At 41.8% G+C, this 22148-nt stretch overlaps 1 protein-coding gene across 1 annotated transcript in view; it reads left to right on the top strand.

Annotated features, from left to right (window-relative positions):
- GALM (galactose mutarotase) overlaps nt 1-22148 on the top strand; it is a 58895-nt gene that overhangs the window by 11664 nt on the left and 25083 nt on the right. Inside the window, exons 3-4 of the mRNA XM_043989189.1 lie at nt 2600-2806; nt 11037-11118. Of these exons, the coding sequence (XP_043845124.1) occupies nt 2600-2806; nt 11037-11118 (289 nt within the window). The remainder of the gene's footprint in view (nt 1-2599; nt 2807-11036; nt 11119-22148) is intronic.

The following is a 22148-nucleotide window of genomic DNA, read 5'->3' as shown; positions in this document are numbered from 1 at the left end:
TTTATGCTTGGTTGCCATGCACCACAGTGATGATTATACATTCCATTAATTATGGGTCAGATTAATTCATTATAAATGCATACTGGATTTCTGCACTGAGCTCTTCTCAAGTATTCCCAGTTTCCATAATTCATTGCTCAAGTGACACCATCATCCATCTCCTCATGATTTTTTAAAAATCAGAGCATTCTGGTACTTGGATGCTCATTTCTGGGTGCGTTTTTTTTCTATTTGACATTGATGAAAGACTAGTTCTTCTTAGAAGCCTATCCAAATCAGAAATGCTGAATGTAGGCATGGGCATAGAAATGTACTGGAAATTTTCGTAGCCGTGTTGGAGGAAACAAAATCAATAATACACAGCAATTGTAATGGTCTAGTGATGTAGAGAAGCTGGCATGTTTTTTTTTCCAGGAAAAAGAACAACCACCCAAACCCTTTCTTTTCTTTGTTTTTAGAAATTATTTGGTGGATGGAATAAAGGCTAGGCACTGGTACCTTACCGTAAATATTCTATTTATCATTCTTTTTTTTTTTTGGCAAGGCAATGATGATTAAGTGACTTGCCCAGGGTCACACAGCTAGTAAGTGTCAAGTGTCTGAGGCTGGCTTTGAACTCAGGTCCTCCTGAATCCAGGGCCAGTGCTTTATCCACTGCAACACCTAGCTGCTCCTTATTTATCATTCTTTAAAAAGTCATCATGACCAAAAGGTTTATAAAAACACACAAGCACAGGAAAAACAATAGTTGGGGAAAATATGAAAGCATTTAAATAATAATGGTACACTTATATAATTTTAATTATATAATTATATACTATACATCATTATTTAGTTTAATTATGTGATATGGATATATTATTGTCGCTGTTATTTCCCCTGACCTTCACATTTTTAACTTAGAGCCCGTATTTTAAAATTTAAAGTTCAGAGTTTCCACTTATTGACTTGGATTTGAGATTGATTTCATAAAGGTCTGTGACTTGATTTATAATTTTAGCTGTTTTTGAGAACGTTCATCTCAGTATTCATATGTTCTATGATATAGTAACAGAACAGACTCAGGCTCCAGGACTGATCAATCCCACAGGTATAGGATGGAGGAGCCATGCATAGACAGTAGATGATCTGAAAAAAAAAAAAGGCATAGGCATTTTAATCAATTGCAATCTCAGCCCAAGTCAACAATGTGACATGGGAGCCAGGAAAATTAATGAGATCTGAGAGTGAATAAAGAGAAGCAGGGCATCCTGGACAATGGCTGATAATGGTCCTGTTATACTCTAATGATAATAATATTAGTAGCTAAGTGTTTTACAGTTATTATCTCATTTGATCTTCACAACAACCAGGGAGGTAGATTCCATTGTTATCCTCATTTTTTTTTTTTTTTTTTTGCGGGGCAATGGGGGTTAAGTGACTTGCCCAGGGTCACACAGCTAGTAAGTGTCAAGTGTCTGAGGCTGGCTTTGAACTCAGGTACTCCTGAATCCAGGGCCGGTGCTTTATCCACTGTGCCATCTAGCTGCCCCCGTTATCCTCATTTTACAGATGAGGAGACTGAGGCAATTAGAAGTTAAGTGACTTACCCAAGCTCACAGCTGATAAGTCTCTGTATTTGAACTTAGGTCTTTCTGAGGCCCAGTGCTTAGGCTCAGCACTCTCTCTGCTGAGCTACTTAGCTGCCTCTGTCTCTTGGCAGGCTGTAGCAGGAGTTGTATGTTCAGTTTTGGATGCTCTTATTCTTGGAAGGACATTGGAGGGCATCTGGAGGAAGGCAGCCAGGATAGTGAAGGACTTTGTGATTTGTGCTACATGAGGATTGGTTACCTAAGATGATTCTGAGGCAGGGGTGTGCTGGAGCCAGCTCTAACCAGCTCTGTAGATTGTTAAATTTTCAGCCAGAGCATTTACACCTCCCAAATCTGCAAGTCCTACAAATCAGGCCTTGATTTATTGTTTTGTTGATTGTCTACACCTAAGAAAGTGATAGAGAAAAGTGTGCCTTACATACATTTTTTTTTTGTCTCTTTCATCGTAGGGTGTTTTTTTTTCTAGTGAGGCAATTGGGGTTAAGTGACTTGCCCAGGGTCACACAGCTAGTAAGTGTCAAGTGTCTGAGGCCGGATTTGAACTCAGGTCCTCCTGACTCCAGGGCCGGTGCTTTACCACTGCGCCACCTAGCTGCCCCCTGGATTCATTTTCTTAATCCCAAAATAGACATAGTAGTCTTCAGTCACCATTTGTTAAAGTCATTTTATTTCGGTATCGGGCCAGAATGTGATACTGTGTTATTTCCCAGAGCAACGTTCTAGGAGAAAAATGGGAAAACGGAGAATTTTTTTTAAAAATCAAGCGTTCAAAGGGGGAAGAAGAAATAGTATGTTATATACCTCTTTGCAGGAAGAAAAAGAAAAGAAATACTTTTTCAGTTTTTTCTATATTAAATGACAGAAAGATTAAAAAATAAACACTGTTCTCAAAAAAATTGGACAGTTGGTATAATCATTTTTATGCTTCTGAGGTTAGATTTCCTTAAATATTTTGCATGGGATGTTTACTTTCTGTTTTGGTTTATTCTAATAATATCTTCATCCAGGTCCTTTGGACCCCTCAAGTGCTCCCAAATGGTGTTCAGTTCTCCCGAATCAGTCCAGATGGTGAGGAAGGCTACCCTGGAGAGTTGAAAGTTTGGGTCACGTACACGATCGATGGGGGGCAGTTAATTGTGAATTACAAAGCCCAGACCAGCAGCACCACACCGATCAGTTTGACCAACCATTCATATTTCAACCTAGCGGGCCAGGTAAGTGGGCACATTCCTTTGAGTTACACACGTGCTTTGTGGGGCAGCCTGAAGTTCATAGGCACTAGCTACCTAAGGGATAAGTAGAAGCACCAACTTGACACTGCTTTGATAATGATAATCTTGATGGTGATGATGCAGACTGGGAAGAATATTGGACTGACATATTATATTGCTCTTTCCTATGTGTTAGTCACTAGCTATTTCTGTACCCTGGCTTAATTCCATTCCCTTTCTCCATCTTCCCTCTTGGGGCTGACCTACAAATGCCCATTTATGTAAGCAGCATGGTGGAGTAGAGAGAGTGTCTTGGAGTCCTCAGAGACCTGTGTTTGAACCATACCTGATGCTTAACTCTTCCTGGGACTATGGGCCAGGCATTTAATCTCTTTGAAGTGAAGTTTTTTCTCACCTGTAAAATGGATATAATGATATATGTAACATCTAGCTTACAAGGTTTTCATGGGAATCAAATTTTAAAATACATGTGTGTATATCTGTGAATGTGTGTGTGTGTGTGTGTGCACATACACACATATTTGTATATGTATATATACGCTTGGTAAACCTTAAAGCATTCTAAATGTCAACTATTATTATACTCTGTGTCCATACTAACTTCAGCTCTGACCTTTGCATATTTTACTTCTCCAAACACATAGACTTTCTGCTACAGCAGGAGATTGGCAGGAAACCGTTTCTAGGTTGGGAGGCACCCTCTATTTCCTTTTAAGGGCTGTACCCAGATCAATTACTTGCCCCTCCTTGCCTTTACCCTAGTCATCCTGCCTATCTTTGTGGTTTCCCACTGTGTGGTATGCTTTAGATCTTTGGGGGACTCTGGGTATGGACATTTAATGCCCTGGTAATTTAAAAAAGAATGCCTGGTTGGTTGGTTTGTCTTTCCTTTCTTCTTTCTCTTGCTTTCCTTCCCTCCTTCCTTCCTTTCTCCTTTTTTTTTCTTTTTTTGCGAGGCAGTTGGGGTTAAGTGACTTGCCCAGGGTCACACAGCTAGTAAGTGTTAAGTGTCTGAGGTCATATTTGAACTCAGGTCCTCTTGACTCCAGGGCCAGTGCTCTATTCACTGCACCACCTAGCTGCCCCCCTTCCTTTCTTAATCCACCTCTCATGTTGTTAAATATTGAAGGAGCTCCCACAGTGTGCTTGTCTACAACATACATATGAGAGCAGCCTGGTTTTGCATGGGAACTGTCCCATCATTGTCACTGTAAGAAAAATGAGGTTCGGGAAGCTAGGTGGCGAAGTGGATAAAGCACTGGCCCTGGATTCAGGAGGACCTGAGTTCAAAGCCAGCCTCAGACACTTGACACTTACTAGCTGTGTGACCCTGGGCAAGTCACTTAAGCCCCATTGCCCTGCAAAAAAAAAAAAAGAAAAGAAAAGAAAAGAAAAATGAGGTTCATTTAGATGCTCTTCCCAAAAGTCTCATGGTAGGTCAGGATTCAGGACTTGAGCATCTTTGGCTCTTTTTGTTAATGTTCCTTATAGATGAGTGTTTCCCCACTCTCCCTTTCCTTCTCTCTCTCTCCCTCCTCCTTTTTTCCTCCCTCTTCCTCCCCTCTCTCTCTCTCTCTCTCTGTGTATATATATATATATATATATATATATATATATATATATATATATATATATATATATATATATATAAATGTATCTATCTATCTACTTCTCAATGTCCCTCTTCTTTCCTCTTTCTTTTTTTTGTTTTTGTTTTTGTTTTTGTTTTGCAGGGCAATGGGGTTTAAGTGACTTGCCCAGGGTCACACAGCTAGTAAGTGTCTGAGGCTGGATTTGAACTCAGGTCCTCCTGAATCCAAGGCTAGTGCCTTATCCATTGCGCCACCTAGCTGCCCCTTCTTTCCTCTTTCAACATCCTATTGGCGTGCTAACAGGTAGCCAGGTAGAATTTGAATAGGGAAAAATCCCAGTTTAAATTCCGCCTTGGGCATAGCTGCATGTGTCCTAGGCAAATCACCTAACCTCCTTGCAGCCTCAGTTTTCTGCTCTGTAAAATGGGAATAATGATAAGAGCACCTTCCTCACAGAGCTGTTATGAGGATCAAACGAAATAATACATGTAAAGTGCTTTGCAAACCTGATATAAATGCCAGCAATTATTATCATCGTTACTATTAACATAAAGTGTGTGGCCAGAATGGAAGGAGTATTAGGGACAGCCTTAAACTGGACCTTTATTCTGGCCAGTGGTTTTCCATCATCTGTTTCCAAGATCTTTCTGCCCTACTTGCATGTTCCTACTCATTCCTTATCTTGTGTGCTTTGTGGGGTTTTTATAATCCCTTCCCCATGTCTCAACCTCACCTTATCCAGATGCTAGCAATCTAATTGCTGCAGTCTTCAGAATCAGCAGAACCTCCCAAAAAATAATGCCCCGTGGGTCTGGTGGCCTAACAGTGGTCCAGGATCTTTTTCTAGCGTGACCTACAACCCAAGATGGTTCCTCCAAAGCCTCAAATGCATCAACTGCTCCTTTTTTCAGATAGTATAATTTTTGTCACCAATTATCTAGCCAAAGAACCCATCAGTCCACAGTATGAAAGAAAATGGTGGGGACTTGTAAGAAGATGGCCCCTGTGGCAGTGGTAGATGAACGATTTGTGTAGATCTGAATATCTCAGATGGAAAGTGACATGAGACTCTTCTTCAGCTCACTAAATGCATCCTCTCTGCCTTTCACTGCCCACTGTAGTTAATACCTAGTTTCATTTGAACCATAAGGCAACCTTATGAGGTAGGTAACGAGTGGGGAGATAAAATCCCCATTTTACAGATGAGGAGACTTTACAGAGAGGTTAAATGTATCACCCATAGTCACACAGCTAGAAAGAGTTGGAGGTAGGATTTAAACTTGGGTCTCCCTCACTCAAAGGCTCATAGATCTAGAGTTAAAAGGGAACTTAAGAGGTCAAAAAATCCAATCCCTATATTTTACAGATGAGGAAATAGAGGCCAAATAATTAAGTATCTGAGGTGGGACTGATTCACGATTCCTTTTTTTTTTTTTCTTGAGAGACAATGAGGGTTAAGTGATTTGCCCAGGGTCACATAACTACTAAGTGTTAAGTGTCTAAAGATGGATTTGAACTCAGGTTCTCCTGAATCCAGGGCTGGAGCTTTATCCACCGTGCCACCTAGCTGCCCCTGATTCATGATTCTAAGTCAAATAGTAGTACTTAAAATGAAGTAATACCTTATAAATAAAATGGGTATTTTTACCTTAGAAAGAGGTGGTACGGCCTCAGACACATGGCACTTACTAGCTTTATGACCCTAGGCAAGTCACTTAACCCTCATTGCCCCAAAAAAAGGAAAAAAAAGAAAGAGGTGGTACCTTAAAAAGCTGAGGAAAGACTCCAGCCAAGTCTTTTATGAAGTTCCCCTTCTACTAGATGGCACAGTGAATAGAGTGTTGGACCTGGAGTCAGAAAGCCGAGTTCAAATTCACCCTCAGAAACTTATTGGTTAAATCACCATGGGTCACTCATTTTACAAACAAATACAACAAGAAAAAACCCCCGCCTCTCACTTACCCAGTTTCCTTATCTATGGCTAATAATAGCACCTACTTCTCAGCAACAACCCTGGGATATAGATGCTATTATCATTCCCATTTTACAAATGAGAAGGTGAAGTGATTGGTTTAGGGTCACGTAACCCTCAAGCATCTGAGGTGGGGTCTGAAGTTAAAGGTCTTCCTTGACCCCTGCCTACTCTGCTACTCAGGATCTCCATCTCTCCTTTCTCACCATTGGTGTTTCTCCAATTTAGTGAATTGCTGGGAGTGGTGAAGGATCTGGAGAAGAGGCTGCAACAGTTTGGTCTTACCAAATAGGATCTTAGGAGTGAGAAGTTTGAACTTTACCTTGTCATAATCATAACAGCTTACATTTATCTAGCTCTTCTAAGACCTGCAGAGACCTTGAAGTGCATTGTTACTTCTGAATCTCACAGCCATAGGAAATGGCTATTACACCCATTTTATAGACTAGGAAATTGAGGCCCAGAAAGCTTCAAGTGGTTTGCCCAAGGTCACACAGTTGTGAAGTGTCTGAGACTAGATTCACATGGAGGTATTCCTGACTCCCAAGTCCAGCACTCTATCCCTTGTCTGTCCCATGCTGGATGCCTATGAAGAAATGTCAAGGGGCTTACAAGAGATTTTGAATAGGGGGAATGATATGATTAGAACTATGTCATAGCAGGATGAATCTGAGAGGACTGTGTATGAGGGCATGGGGACTCGCCTTTGGATGAAGTCTAGATCAGTGGGTACTATGCCTGATTTTCAAGACATCTGAAGGTAAAAATTCTCAGAGCAAAATTAAAATTGAATTCACTTTAAGTGAAAAGGTGGCACACAGCATTTTGTTTTATTTGACAGGGCAATAGGAGTTAAGTGACTTACCCAGGGTCACACAGCTAGTAAGTGTCAAGTGTCTGAGGCCAGATTTGAACTCATGTACTCCTGAATCCAGGGCTGGTGCTTTATCCACTGTGCCACCTAGCTGCCCCCCATATCATGAAATAAAGTGCCAAATAAACTGACCTATCATTTGAGATGGCATAGTGGCACAGGGCTGAGAGCTGGACCTGTAAGCAGGAAGACTTGAGTTCAACTCCAGCCTTAGACCCTTCCTAGATAATATGGCCCTGGGCAAGTCACTAAACCTCAGTTTGCCTCAGTTTCCTCATCTATAAAATGGCTATAATAGCAGCACCTACCACCCAGGGTTGTTATGAGAATAAAAAAGATGGCATTTTCAAAGTACTTTGTAAATATAAATGCAAGCTATTATTATTCCAAAAATAATAGTTTGTTAAAACTCCCAAAGCATTAGCAATCACAAGATCCATTGCATGATGAATTGTTAAGGGGAGGAGAGGGGAAGGAGAGACTAAAAGGCAGGTTCCCCCCTCTCTCCTCCCAAGCCCCCATTTGCTTCCCCTTTCATCTGCCCTTCAGTGTCTCTAGCTATGAGGGCTTTATAAAAATGACTGATATAGGGTGGGCCAAAAGTCACAAAGGGGGTCTCAATATTTAATAACTCCTTTATTTTTTGCTTTTAATTTACAATACCATAACATCACATATAGTATACATAGGAAATGAATTTACATTACATGTGAAAAATCAAATCTTGGGGCAGCTAGGTGGTGCAATAGATAAAGCACTGGCCCTGGATTCAGGAGGACCTGAGTTCAAATCTGACCTCAGACACTTGACACTTACTAGCTGTGTGACCCTGTGCAAGACACTTAACCCTTTTTGCCCCACCCAAAAAAAAAAAAGGAAAAAGAAAAATCAAATCTTATAAATGGCAAAAAATAAAGAAAACATAATTTTCATTAAAGTTATTAAAACATCGTGTCTTTTGGCCCACCCCGTACAACCGTCCCTGTGTTGCAATTTCCCCATGCTGTAACTGAAGTTCTGGATTTTCATTTCCAAGGTCCCTAGGTCTGCTTTCTCAGCTCTTTGGGTTAGATTTCAATAAAACATGTTCTCCCAGTTTTGTATAATACCCAGGTGGGAGCCACTGAACAGGCCTTTTGAGGGCCAGAGAAGAGTCTTTGAAGGGTTCAGGCCAAGTCAGAAGGCATGGGGGAAAGAAATACCCTCCGCGAATCCCCCAAATCACCACAGGGCTTTTGTGTTCATGGGTGTCCCCACCCCCAACCCTTGCAGGACCTTCTCCACCTTTTGCAGTTTCATTTGGACCTTGATCCCTCCCCAACCCCCTGATCTTGTTCGTCTTCCCCAGCTTCACAATTGATTCTGGCCCATATGCTGGTGGATAGTATCTATCTGGCATTCAAGGCCCTCTATGATCGGGTCCAAACCATACCTGAAACATGCCCTTCATTCTCTTACCTTCACTGTTCCTTCATCCCCAAGATGATAATATGTATATGTCACTTTAAGGATTGCTGACTGCTTTACAAATATTATCTCATTTGATCTTCACAACAACCCTGGGAGGTAGGTGCTATTATTATCCCCATTTTACAGATGCGGAAACTGAGGCAGGCAGGTAAAAGGACTTGCCCAGATGCAGCTTCGTAACAGTGTATACAGTAGGGGCTTAATAACCATCTCTTGAACCAAGTTGATTCAAATATAGAATGGAAGCACCAAATACAATACCTTCATCTCATCCCTGCCTGGGGAAAGTATTAGTATTGTCTTAGAGAAGTTAGGTGAATTTTCCTAAACTGTCAAAAGAGATACTAACTTCCCTTTTGGCTTCATAGAATGCTGGACTCGGAGGGGACCCTCAGAGTTCATTTTCTAGATGAAAAACCTGAGGCTCAGAGAACTGCCATGACCTGTCTTGAGATCACATGGTGGCAACTGGAATTTGAACCCAGGTCTCTAGATGCTCTGCTCATCCCCCCCCTTCCCCCAAAAAACACACTCTAAACCACCTTGCATCCCAGGGTTATCCCTATGAAAAGGAACTGGGGAAATGGTCTTCAAACCTATGCAAGATGAGTCAAAAGTTTAGTAGCACAGAGCTAGGGATGGTTAGCCAAACCAAACACTCATAAACTCAGAGATAACAGATTTTCAGCGTCTGTTTATGCAGCCACACTTCTTGCCAGGTTTTTTATGATCATCCTTTAAAAAAGAGATAAACACCAGCAGGGCACATGCCACTATATAAGATCACAAACGTGATTGCTTCACTTATGGTGTCGCTGGTCGGGTTTATCTACTGTCACCCAATATGGTACAACCCGCTGTTCATCAGGCATTTAGGAAGGAATGAATGAATGAACGAATGAACGTTTAGCAGGTGCTTAATTTGTGTCAGTATACAGAGGCACGAGCTAGGGGCATCTCATCTATCCATTCCTTTCCTTTCACTCACCTGGCCCTAACCCTAGTTAAATCTCTTAATCAACTTTCACCCTAACTATTACAGGAACCTCCTAACTGGTCTCCCTCTCTCAAGTCTCTTCTCCCCTTTCATCCTTCCTTCACACAAAAATTACTCCTAAATCACAAGTCTGACTGTGGTTCTCCCTGTTCAAGTAGCAACAATGGTTCCCTGTTCTCTTTAGGACAAAATGGAAACTGCCGTGTTTGGCATTCCAAGCTCTTCACAGTCTAGTTTGTCTCCATCCTACTCCTCCAGGATCATTACATGCCATCCCACTTTACGCCTTCTACTTTTCAGTGTAACCCGCATGTTTGCTGTCCCACTTTTACAATATTCCATCTCCTGGCTCCATGATTTCCCCCCCATCCTTGGGCTTCCCATTCTTCTCAAATCCAACTTTTAGAATGTCTACCCCTCTTTAAGACTTAATCAACTCAAGTGACAATTCTGCTCCCTAAGATCCCCCTCTCCCTCTCCCCCGAGACAGTTGCCCACCCTACCCTTGCTAATTACGTTGCCGTGAATATTTTCTGAATTTGCTTATAGTTTCCTCCAACAGAATGTTAACTCCTTGAGAACAAGGTCTGTTTTAATGCTGTCTTTTGCCTAGCATATAATAGGTGCTTAATAAATGCTTGATGAGAGCACCGAGGTGGCACAGTGGATAGAGCACCGTCCCTGGAGTCAGGAGGACCTGAGTTCAAATCCAGCCTCAGACACTTAACACTTACTAGCTGTGTGACCCTGGGCAAGTCACTTAACCCCAATTGCCTCACACACACACACACACACACACACACAAAAGACAAGACAACAACAACAAAATGCTTAATGATCATTACATTCCAACCTGCATGGTGGTGCTTATGGAAGCAGCCCATTTGGGGGTATATCATTCTTGGTTCTGACCTCTACTCTTCAGTTCATGGTTGGCTTGTGAGAAAAGGGAGCAAAGTCAGCTACAGACTAATCTAATCAGGAGTAAGAAATACTTTAAAACCTCCCTGGTTTCTGACCTCTTGGTCATATCTAGGCAGGAAAGTTCATTCTGTGGCTGATGGTATCTAAAAGCATTTTCTAATCTAGTTGGTTACTCTATTTATGGAATAGCCACAGTGTTAAGAGAGGCCTCCTCTAGCACTACCGGAATGTAAAAATGATATGAGCTATAGCTGATCATTGTTGTGAGGCCTTGATGGCCGTCACGTTTCCGCTATCAAAATTAATACACCAAATATAAAACAAGATCCAATGTTAAATCCCTCTCTATGCTACCTTCCCTCATCTTCTCTTCCTTCTTCCAGGGTTCTCCAAATATATATGATCACGAAGTCTGTATAAATGCTGAAGCTTTTCTGCCTGTTGATGACAACCTGATCACCACTGGTTAGTAAATTCAAGGGTGGTGGTGGTGGTTTGCTTTTTTTTTATTTTTATTTTTTGCCGGGGGAAGGGGGCGGGGAGTCAGTGTGTATGTACCTAGTGGTGGTGTGATATAAAGATCAACAAAAAGGCCAGCCTGTCTCAAAGCATTTTCCCCAGTGTCCTGGCAGTGCACCTGAACTTCCCATCATGAGAGGACCCTAGAATTTTAGAGCTGGAAGGAATCTTGGAAGTCAAGTTCTGTTTCCTCATCTTCCGATCCAGGCTGATAAAAAGGGGGAAATAAATGTCTGCTCGTTGCACTTAGGGATTGTTTTGTTCTTTGTCCTTTTTTTATCCCCAATCCCCAGCATGAGGCCAGGCACATAGTAGGCACTTAATAAATAATTGCTCGTTCATTCACTGTCCAAAGTCAAACCAGGGGGTAAGAAGGAGTCCTTCCTATTAAAATCCTGTGTTCTTTCTGCTATACCAGGAGGCGTTATTTCCAGAAGGCCCCTAAAAATATATATAGGTGTAGTGGAAAGAGGGCTAGATTGAAGGCAGAGATATCCCAGGCCTGTCACGGGCTTGCTATATGACTCTGAACAAGTCACTTGAACTCTTGGGGCCTCAGTTTTCTTATCTGTGAAACTGGATCATTGGAAGCCCTCTGAGGTATCTACCAGATTTAAAGCAGTGATTCTCTGATCCTTTATTAGGCATGTGTGACACATTATCCTCTTTAGCACTGATTGAGCTCATAGAGGGGGAAGAGTGAAGGGGATAATCATTTATTTAGCCTCTACTTTGTGCCAGGCACTCATACCAACCTTATGAGGTAGGTGCTCTGATCATCCTCAGTAGCAGACAGAGATTTATTCATTATTTTAGCCTGGCAAAAAGCATGGACTGTGAAAGAACAGGATAAAGGACTGGTTAAGTACTGATAGAGAAAAAGGAAAGATTTGGAGGTTGGGCCCAGGTCAGAGGCCTTACCCAGCCGAGGAGGAGCACTGAACCCATTGGGTTGAGAAGAAATAGAAAAAGTCATATTTCACCAATCTTATAATTTTGCTTATGGTTGTCTAGTACAGTAGTGTCAAATCCAAATGGAAATATGACCTGCTGGCCATGTATTGACTTAGAAAACCACAAATTAACATTATCTGTGTTGCATTATATTTTTACTTAATTTTTGTTAAACGTTTTCCAATGACATCTTAATCTGGTTTGGAATGCATTTTGGGAGTTTCATACCTCTGGCCTAGTAGACATTAGAGGTATATACATAAGATGTTATCACAGCTTTGAAAAAGATGACTCAGGTGGTTCTTTTGGTGTTAATTTTACAAGACAATAGAGGCAGTGTGTGTGATGTAGTGGAAATGGCACTGGACTTGGAATAAGACAATCCGGGCTCAGTTTATCACCTTGGTCACCTAGTAGCTATGTGATTCTGTACAAATCAGTCATTTGACAAGCATTTATTGTGTCCTTAACACCATACTGAACTTTGGGGGTGCAAAAAGAAGCAAAAAGGAACAGTCTCTGCCTTCAAAGAGCTTATATCCTAATAGACAAAAGGAGCTAGAAAACGGGGTTTGGGTTGGGGAGGAAGAAGATACTGAAGGATGGCTGATCTGCACTCTTCCTCTAAATGGAGTTTGTGGGAAGAACTCACATATGAGAGAATGAGCCCAAAGAGCAGAGAAAGGAAGCGGCTGAGGCGTGAGGGTCGTGTCCGCATAATTGGTGTGCTCTCGGAGTCTCAGTTTCCCTACCTGTAAAATGAGAACAGTCATACTTGTAATACTTACCCTATAGCACCGCCATTGTCAGGAAATTGCTATGGAAGTCACAAAATTCTATCCATATGGGCTAGGATGATTATGTGAGGACATGTGTTCCTGAGGAATGCCATTGACATCGCTCCAGCCATTGTTGAGGTATTTGTCTGATCAGCCAGACTTGATTCAGGGAATTCCAGCAAAGCGACTTAGCCAACCATTCACACTCCTGTCTTGCCCCCAGTATCGATTGATCTGTGTAGTAAAGACGGTTGGCAGGAGTTAGGGTGTGATCTCTGGATGCTGACGAATATCACTTTGAAGCCGTTCCCACCAAAACAGGAGAATAAATGTTCTTTTTTGAAATTTTGTTGAAAGAAAGTCATAGACTTAAAGCTGGAAGGGACCAGACTGTTGAGTCTTGCGGATGAGAAGGCTGAGATTCTGAGATCTGGGCAGTTGTTTTCTTTTGTGATTTCTTGAAATGTGATATATGGCTTTTTGTTTGGTTTGGTCATGGTTTTCAGGGAATCCTATGATTCTTACATCATTCTCTCTTGACCTGTTTTCTAGGTCAGTTGTTTTTGATAAAAGAGAGAACATGTTTTCTTTTTCTCTTTTTTCCCAGTCTTTTGATTTTGTTGTCATACCTTTGTTGTTGTCTTATGGAGACATTGTGTTATAGTTCCGTTTCTGTTTTTAAAGGTGTCTACTACTTACATAGTAATATTAATAGCTAACATTTATATAGCACTTATTATGTATAAGCAAGAGCTTTAAAATCATTATCCCATTTGGGGCAGCTAGGTGGCGCAGTGGATAGAGCACCGGCCCAGGATTCAGGAGTACCTGAGTTCAAATCTGGCCTCGGACACTTAACATTTACTAGCTGTGTGACCCTGGGCAAGTCACTTAACCCCAATTGCCTTACCGAAAAAAACCCCAAAAATCATTATCCTATTTGATCCTCACAACAACCCTCAGAGGTAAGTGCTAAGTAAACTGAAGTTATGTTACTTGCCCAGGATCACACAGCTAGTAAGCATCTTTTTTTTTTTTTTTAGTGAGGCAATTGGGGTTAAGTGACTTGCCCAGGGTCACACAGCTAGTAAGTGTTAAGTGTCTGAGACCGGATTTGAACTCAGGTACTCCTGACTCCAGGGCCAGTGCTCTATCCACTGCGCCACCTAGCTGCCCCAGCTAGTAAGCATCTTAAACTGGATTTGAGCTCGGGTCTTCCCAACTTCAGGCTGAATTCTGTCCATTGCACCACCTATCTAAGATTTTCAACCTTCTTTTTAATTTTTTTTCAACCTTCTCTTCTAAACTATTCTAATTTCTAAACTACTTTCTTTTAACTTCTAACATTTCTTCTTCTCTCTTTCCTTTTTGGAGGCAATCAGGGATTATGACACTTGTGTGGCTACTAATGGTCTGAGGCTGGATTTGAACTCAGGTCCTCCTGACACCAAAGCCAGTGCTCTATCCCTGTGCCACCTAGTTGCCCCAACTTCTATTTTCTAAACTATTTTGCTTTCACTTTTTCCTTCCTAAATTCTCATTTCATTTCTTACCTCTTTCTTCATTTCATCAATATACTCTTGTTGTTCTTGTAGCTTTTTTTTCTCAGTTTACTTTTGGTGCAGTTTTTCTGGGTTTATCTCTTGGGCTTCCCTTAAATCATATATATATATATATATATATTGGCAGAGCAATGAGAGTTAAGTGACTTGCCCAGGGTCACACAGCTAGTAAGTGTCAAGTGTCTGAGGTCGGATTTGAATTCAGGTACTCCTGAATCCAAGGTCTGTGCTTTATCCACTGTACCACCTAGCTTTCCCCTCCCTTAAATCATAATATTTCCTAAACATGTTAATATTTTCTTCTATTTACTCATTTTCAGCCTCGGTTCCTCATTTGTGATTTTGTGTTCCATACAATCCCCTCTGCAACATGGATAAAAGTAGGGTAGGTTTTGTTTGGTTTCATCCCTTCTATAGGAGAGGTCACTGCCTCTGCTAGTCTAGATGAAGTAGCTTTCAGTCAGTCAATAAGCATTTATAAAGTGACTACTGTGTGTCACGACCTGTGCCTGCTCCCTCAGGGAGCTTATACTCTAATAACAGCATTAGACTCCATTCTCTGCTTAAATTCCTGTCTCTGTCTCCTAGTGCCCCACTATGGTTTCAAGACTTGGCTGGTCTTTTTCTCCTCCTTTTTGCACAATCCTCATTTGAAAGTTGTTTCTGTATTCTACTGGTTCCAACAGGCCCCAAGGGTATGTTGGAGATGGCAGGTCTTGGGCCTCTTATCTAGCTATTCCTACCCTGGAACTTAGATATTGAGTCAGCTCTGCCACCTACCATTGTTCCCAGTGCTTTGATGAATGTGTAGATTCGTCTGGTATTCCTGCATGGTGACCTGAGGAACCTGGTTCTCTCCCTTGCTTCTGATCTGGGATCTGTCTTCAGCCCCTTGATTATTATTAGAGCAGTCACTGGTTCACATCACCCTTCCTCAGAGGGCTTTTCTGGTTGAAGGAGTTTGGGGTGCATGGCTTCCCTCCTTTCTGCCCCTCTTGGCTTCCAGCCTGCTTTCTGAAGTGTGCACGATTTCCCCTTGTGATCTTCCTTCCTCTACTGCCAGTTCAGCTGAAATAGCACTAACTTCCTTAATTCAATCCCTCTACCAGTTTCAGCCCTTTTCCAGTACAGCTCCAGACTGGATGGAGTAGCTTACTTCTGTTCTCTCTATCATTGATGTTTTTTTCATAGCTATATTCATATGTTTGCTAGAGTCTATGTTAGGGAGTTGGGTTTCTCTGTAATTTTTCATGAGGCCATCTTAACTGGAAATCCAGAAGAGTAATTAAGAATCATCTTTTTCTTTTTTAAATATTTCAGTTTAAAATTCTCTCCCCATCTCTCCAACCCTTCCTCCACCTGTTGAGAAGTCAAGAAATACAATACCCATTTTATATATATGAAATTATGCAAAACGTTTCTGCGTTAGCTTTGGTGAAAAAAAAAAGCAAGAAAAAGAAAGAAAGTAAAAAAAATGCTTCATATCTATGATCAAAAGTATAAAGTATCAAAAGTTAGATAGCATTTTTTATCCTGTGGAGTCCTTTGGAATTATTGTGGATCATCGTATTGATCAGAGTAGTTAAGTAGGAAATTTAGGATTATCATTACAATATTCCTGGTTCTTCTCCCTTCACTTTTTTTTTTTCAGTGAGGCAATTGGGGTTAAGTGACTTGCCCAGGGTCACACAGCTAGTTAAGTGTTAAGTGTCTGAGGCCGGATTTGAACTCAGGTACTCCTGACTCCAGGGCCGGTGCCCAATGGCGCCATCTAGCTGCCCCTCTCCCTTCACTTTTCATCAGTTCATATAGGTCTTCTCAGGTTTTTCTGAAACCATCCCCCTAATTTCTTACAAAGCAATAGTATTCCTTCACAGTCATATACCATAATTTATACACACTCTCTTGCTGCTTTTCTCATTTCTGCCCCAGTGTCATAGATACACAATAAATAATAATATTGACTGACTTTTGCTATTAGTCACATTAGAACTGTTATCCTCTAGGCTCTTGAAAGGCTCTAGAAGATATTACAGGAGGAGGCCCAGAATTTCTATACCTAGCAAGAATCAGAAGGTGAATTTTGTGTTCTCAGCCCAATAACTGAGATTAGGAGGGGAGCAGATATTGCCGGTTCAATGGCTGTCAGCATGGTATTTATCAAAGCTGATAGGGATAATTGTGAGAAGCAGAGATAAATGGACTTCGTTTGGCAGCTTGGTGGTACTGGAAGTTCTCCCAGTTTTCAAGGCCTGATTTAGAGACTTTTCTGTTTGTCTCTGATGTGTGTGCGTCTTCATTTCATGTTTGCTTTTGGTGATGATTAGGCATTAACTGGGGCAGCCTTCCCTAGACAGAGAAGCTATTGCATTGTTAGTGACAGACCAGGAACAGAAAGAAATAAGAAATTAATTATTAGCCATTTTGTGGTTGGTTAAGAATAAAAATTAACTGAGCATCTTATGGTTGTGGCGTGTGTGTGATTCTTTATGTGGTCTTTACTTCACTGCTGATCTGTGTAACTCACATTTTTATAGCATCTTGGTTTTTATAAAAATCACTTTACTCTCAACAACATCGTGATGGAGGGCAAGTATCATCCCCGTTTAACAGATGAGGAAATTAACTGAAGTTGACTTGCTTAGAGTGGCGAATTTAAATCAGAGACATAACTCAAACCCAGGTCTTCTGACTCCAAGCAGAGAGGAAAAGGAGGAAAGATCAAAGAACATGATCATCTTTGTACAAAGTTTTCAGAAACCAAAGTGTCAAGATTCTGTAGCATCCCTCGGTGTCACATGAAAAGTCATCGACTGCGCTCCACTAAACCCCGGCTCTCATCCTAGTTGAAGTCATATTTTGTTGAGGTACAAAAAAGTATTTGGGCCATGTAGTAGAATGTGGGGTGTTGGCTAGGAATTTTATACTGGTCAGAGATTAAACAAGATGACTTGAGGTCCCACCTAATTGTGAAATGATTCTAAGCTTTGATGCAATGAGGTGATTGATGGTGTGGTCCTATTTGGGGGGGTGGTACCGCTAGATGGCTATTAAAGTGAGTCTGGACATGTGTGACCCTGGGCAAGTCGCTTAACCCCAATTGCCTCACCAAAAAAACCCCAAACAAACAAAGTGAGGCTGGACTAAACATGACCTTGTATGGGATAGTATATTAGTAGAACCGAACAACAAGATGGTGCACACAGCTTGACAAGAGCCCTTCGGTCTTGACTAACAAGAATTAGTCCATCGATTCAAAAATTCAGTTGTTTTCAGTCATATCTGATTCTTTTGGACCCCATTTGGGGTTTTCTTGGCAACAATACCGGAGTGGTTTGCCATTTCTTTCTCCAGCTCATTTTACAGATGAAGAAACAAAGTTAAACAAGGTTAAGTGACTTTCCCAGGGTCATGCTGGTGTCTGAGGCTGGATTTGAATTGCTCTCCATCCACTGCACCACCAAGCTGCCCTTGCTTCCTCAATAAGTTTTATTTTTCCCCACAACTTGTTTCACAAACCTTGACAACCTCCCCCCTACCTCTTCATACTTTAGGAGCTGCCTTTCTGGAGAATTGAAGCTCCTTATTCATCCGACACCCCCAAAGAAAATATCTTTATAGAAATGGAGGCACCAAAGTGCTGGGGATTCTGAAGAGTCACCGGCTAAGCTCGGCCAACTCACTGCTCTTCTTTCTTGTACCTGAAGCCACATGGCACTGAGAAATAAAAAGTACTTTGAATATGTGTGGGTGTCCACAAACAGGCCTCTCCAGGTCCCCACGGTGCAGAATTTTCATGGATTCTTGGGCCTCTTCCCAGGATCAAGGCCACCAAGAGCCTCTTGGTTATTTTTATATGGTCATTTTAGATTGAGAAACCACCTTGACCAAAAAAGTACATTTCTGCAGTGTCCTTTCTTAACGATTAGCTTCAGGTTCTTCAACGGCCTATCTATTTTTAACCAAACCACATTGTGTACCTTCTAATATGACATCCCTCTCCTGTCCGTATTTTTAATAATGTGTGTGTGTATGTGTGTGTGTGATCTGTCAGTGTACAAGTGTACATTTATATCCATTTTTAAATGCCATGCCTGTCTGTTGCTCTTCTCAAAAAAAGCCATCAGATGAGCCAATCTTAGGGGAAAATGCTGGTACAGAACTAAACCTTGGGGTTGTTTCCACCATCGCTGTAGACAGCCGGTAGTTCTTTAGGTACGTACTGGGGGAAAAAGTTCAAATTACAACATAGTGGATCCTTTCTTGTGTTGACCATGATGTGGCCTTTTCTCTCCTTTTGGTGATATGTGAGGCCCAGTAGCTCAGGCTTTTGGTTAAAGTGGTTTGGTGTCTTGCCTTTGTGAATGGAACATAAATTTAGATTTCGAATGGAAAAGATCAGAGAATTATATATATGTAGATCTGCAACAGATAGACCTCAGAGGCCACCTTGGTCAGCCCCCACGTTTTGTTTTGTTTTTTTTAGTTTTAGAAAACCGAGGTCTAGCTAGCATGGTTAAATTAAATGTCTTCAATGGGTCTGGAACTAATTTATTTCCTCCTAGAGCCCTAATCTATGATTCTAAGAGACCTCAGAGATCATTGAACCCAAAGCTTCTTTTTTTGTTTGTTTGTTTGGTTGGGTTTTTTTGCGGGGCAATGGGGGTTAAGTGAGGCTGGATTTGAACTCAGGAACTCCTGAATCCAGGGCCGGTGCTTTATCCACTGCGCCACCTAGCCGCCCCCGAACCCAAAGCTTCTTAAACTGTGAGGTGCTGTAATTGAATGTGGGGGTCATGAAAAATTTGGCAACAGTAAAAGATACCTATTCTATGTACCTGGGGTCATGCCAAAATTTCTCAGGAGAAAAGGGGGTCGTGAGTAGGAAAAGTTTAAGGCACCCTGATCTAGGCAACCTCTTCCCTCATTTTACTAATAAGGAAATTGAATTGTTGAGTAGTTAAATGACTTATCCAGGGTCACACAGCTATTTCATTGTTTTAGGCTAGCACCATCCCTCTAGAGTCAGCTCTTTCCATTGTACCTAAGGGCCTTAGAGGTCCTCTACTCATACCTGTCCTCACTTTACAGATGAGGAAACTGACCTCTAGGGAGGTTAGTAACTTGCCTAAGGAAACAGGTATAAGCATCAAAGGTGAGATTTGAACCCAGGTCCTTTGATGCCAGATCTAGCACTCTTTCCACTATATCATTTTGCCTTTTGGGGAAGATGTGCAATGCTGAAAAAGTTTTTTCCCTTGTCCATTACCTACCAAATGAGCCAGAGTAGACAGAAAATAAAGGACAACTAGGCAATGCAGTAGATAGAGCACTGGGCCTGGAATCAGGAAGAATCACCTGTATGAATTCAAATCTGGCCTCAGCTGTGTGACCCTGGGTGAGTCACTTTTAACCCCGTTTGCCTCAGTTTTCTCATCTGTAAAATGAGCTGGAGAAGGAAATGACAAACCACTCCAATCTATCAAGAAAACCTGAAAATGAGGTCACAAAGAGTCAGACCCAACTGAAATGACTAAACAGTAACAACAAGTAGAAAATAAAATGGAATTCTCCATGTTGTTTTTCAGGCTTGATCCCTTTCTGTCCCGTTGGTTACTTTCTCTAAGTGCCTCTGGTAGCCCTTCAGTGCTATTTATAGCATCACAGATCTGCTCTGGAAGGCTCGGGTGCCGTTTTCTCTCCCTTTCCAGGGAGCCTCTTTGATTGTCCCTATTTCTGAGTTCCTGGCAAAGGGCTGGTGGGATCAGGTCTCTGTAGCAGTAAGATTCCTGGCAGCCTTGGCTCCTCCAGAGATCCATGCTTTCCTGGCCAGCTGGTGGGGTCCAGATATAGCTGAGATGCCCTTTTCTCTCCAGCCAGCCGGCCCAGAAGGGTGCTATGTGGATGGGGTTATTTTCACCCTCCATTCTCAGCTAAATCCATCCAGGTGATGGCCCTTCCTCATAGCTCAGTGGGGAAGCCTTGGAGCCAATTTGAGAGTAAATCAGAACCCTCCAAAGGGCTATTTTTCATGTCAATGGTTCGGATTCAGGCTATTCCTGACCATCTTGTCGGCCGTGGGAGTTTTCTGAGCACAGCAACCAATAAATAACCTTTGTGTGTTGTTAGTCTGGAAGGTTTTATCTGTAGATGTTTATCCTTGCCAAAAGCACACACACAATTGAATTTAAGCTTTTTATTGTTAAATCCAGGAGTCCTCTTGGAGAAGGAAGTTGGCTGCTTTAGAGATTATGGGGCACTTATTTTCAGGGGTCTCTTCCTAAGAACAGTGATTCTTAATTGGGGTTCTGAAATTTTTCCTTTAACACTTTGATAACATAGTTTACTTTGTAATCATATGCATTTTATTTTGTGCATTTAAAAAAGACTTAGGGGCAACTAGGTGATGCAATAGATAGAGCATAGGCCTTGAAGTCAGAAGACCTAAATTCAAATCAGGTTTTAGATGCTTGATAGCTATGACCTTAGGCAAGTCACTTAACCAAAATTGCCTCTACCACCAAAAAAAATAGTAATAATAATAATAACCCCCCAAACTTTATTCTTTCCTGGGAGGCTGAAAGGCTGGCAGATCTCTTGAGTTTAGGAATTCTGAGCTTCAAAGGACTATGGTGTTTTTATTAAGTCTAGAATCCATAGAATGGGCCCTTTGCTGGATATGTGGGGGTTGGGGGGGCAGGAGGGGAGCAATTGATCAGGCTGCCTAAGGAAGGGTGAACCGTCCTCCATTAGAAATAAAACAGGCAGGGACAGCTAGGTGGTGCAGTGGATAAAGCATTAGCCCTGGATTCAGGAGGACCTGAGTTCAAATCCGGCCTCAGACATTTGACATTTACTAACTGTGTGACCCTGGGCAAATCACTTAACCCTCATTTACCCACCAAAAAAAAAAAAAAAAGGAAGAGAAACAAAACAGGCCAAAGTGCCCATGCCTATCAGGGATGGGATTATCTCATGAGTAGCCCCTACATTTCCAACCTGAGTAGTGAGTTTGGGAAGCTGTTGTTTTTTAAACAAAAACCAAAAATAAAAGCATTCTTCTGAGAAGAGAGGGCCATGGCCTTCACCTAACTGCCAGAAGAATCCAAGATATCCAAGACTTGGTGGAGAACTGTTGCCCCAAGGCAAACAAGACCTCCCCAGGGCTCCCTGTTAGATCAGGAGATGTTGTTTGACCACCTGCCCATCCAGGTACATGCTAGAAGTTAAGCAGGGTTCACAGAACTGGGGCACATGTTGTCACACAATCACTTCTTCAACAGAACATAAACCCCAGCTCCTATATTTGAGCACATTGTATAGAAGGGGGAGTCTAAAACTAACTGACTCACAGTGACTGCAGGGGTCAGTTTCTCTAAGTGGTCATCTTGTGCTGAGCCCAGTTTGTAGAAGAGGACTCAGGTAACCAATCCTCCAACAGGGAGAGAAGGCTGGCCCTACTTCCTGTGCTGATGGGTTAAGTATTGAGGGCCTGAAAGACACGTGCCCAGTAGGAATGAGGTGACTCTGGGGTCAGATGCATACCACCGGTAGGACCTTGCACTACCTAGCCTCCTAAGGCCTCGGTTTTCTTATTTGTAAAATGAGGGGATTGGACTCAATGCTGTACATTCCTCCCACCCCCACCCTCCAGATCTTTTCTAGTTCTAAGATCTATGAT

This window comes from Dromiciops gliroides, chromosome 2 (genome assembly GCF_019393635.1).
Source record: "Dromiciops gliroides isolate mDroGli1 chromosome 2, mDroGli1.pri, whole genome shotgun sequence".
In the NCBI taxonomy this organism is placed as follows: domain Eukaryota; kingdom Metazoa; phylum Chordata; class Mammalia; order Microbiotheria; family Microbiotheriidae; genus Dromiciops; species Dromiciops gliroides.
The sequence above is the reverse complement of the archived record's forward strand: the minus strand, read 5'-3'. Positions and strand labels throughout refer to the sequence as shown.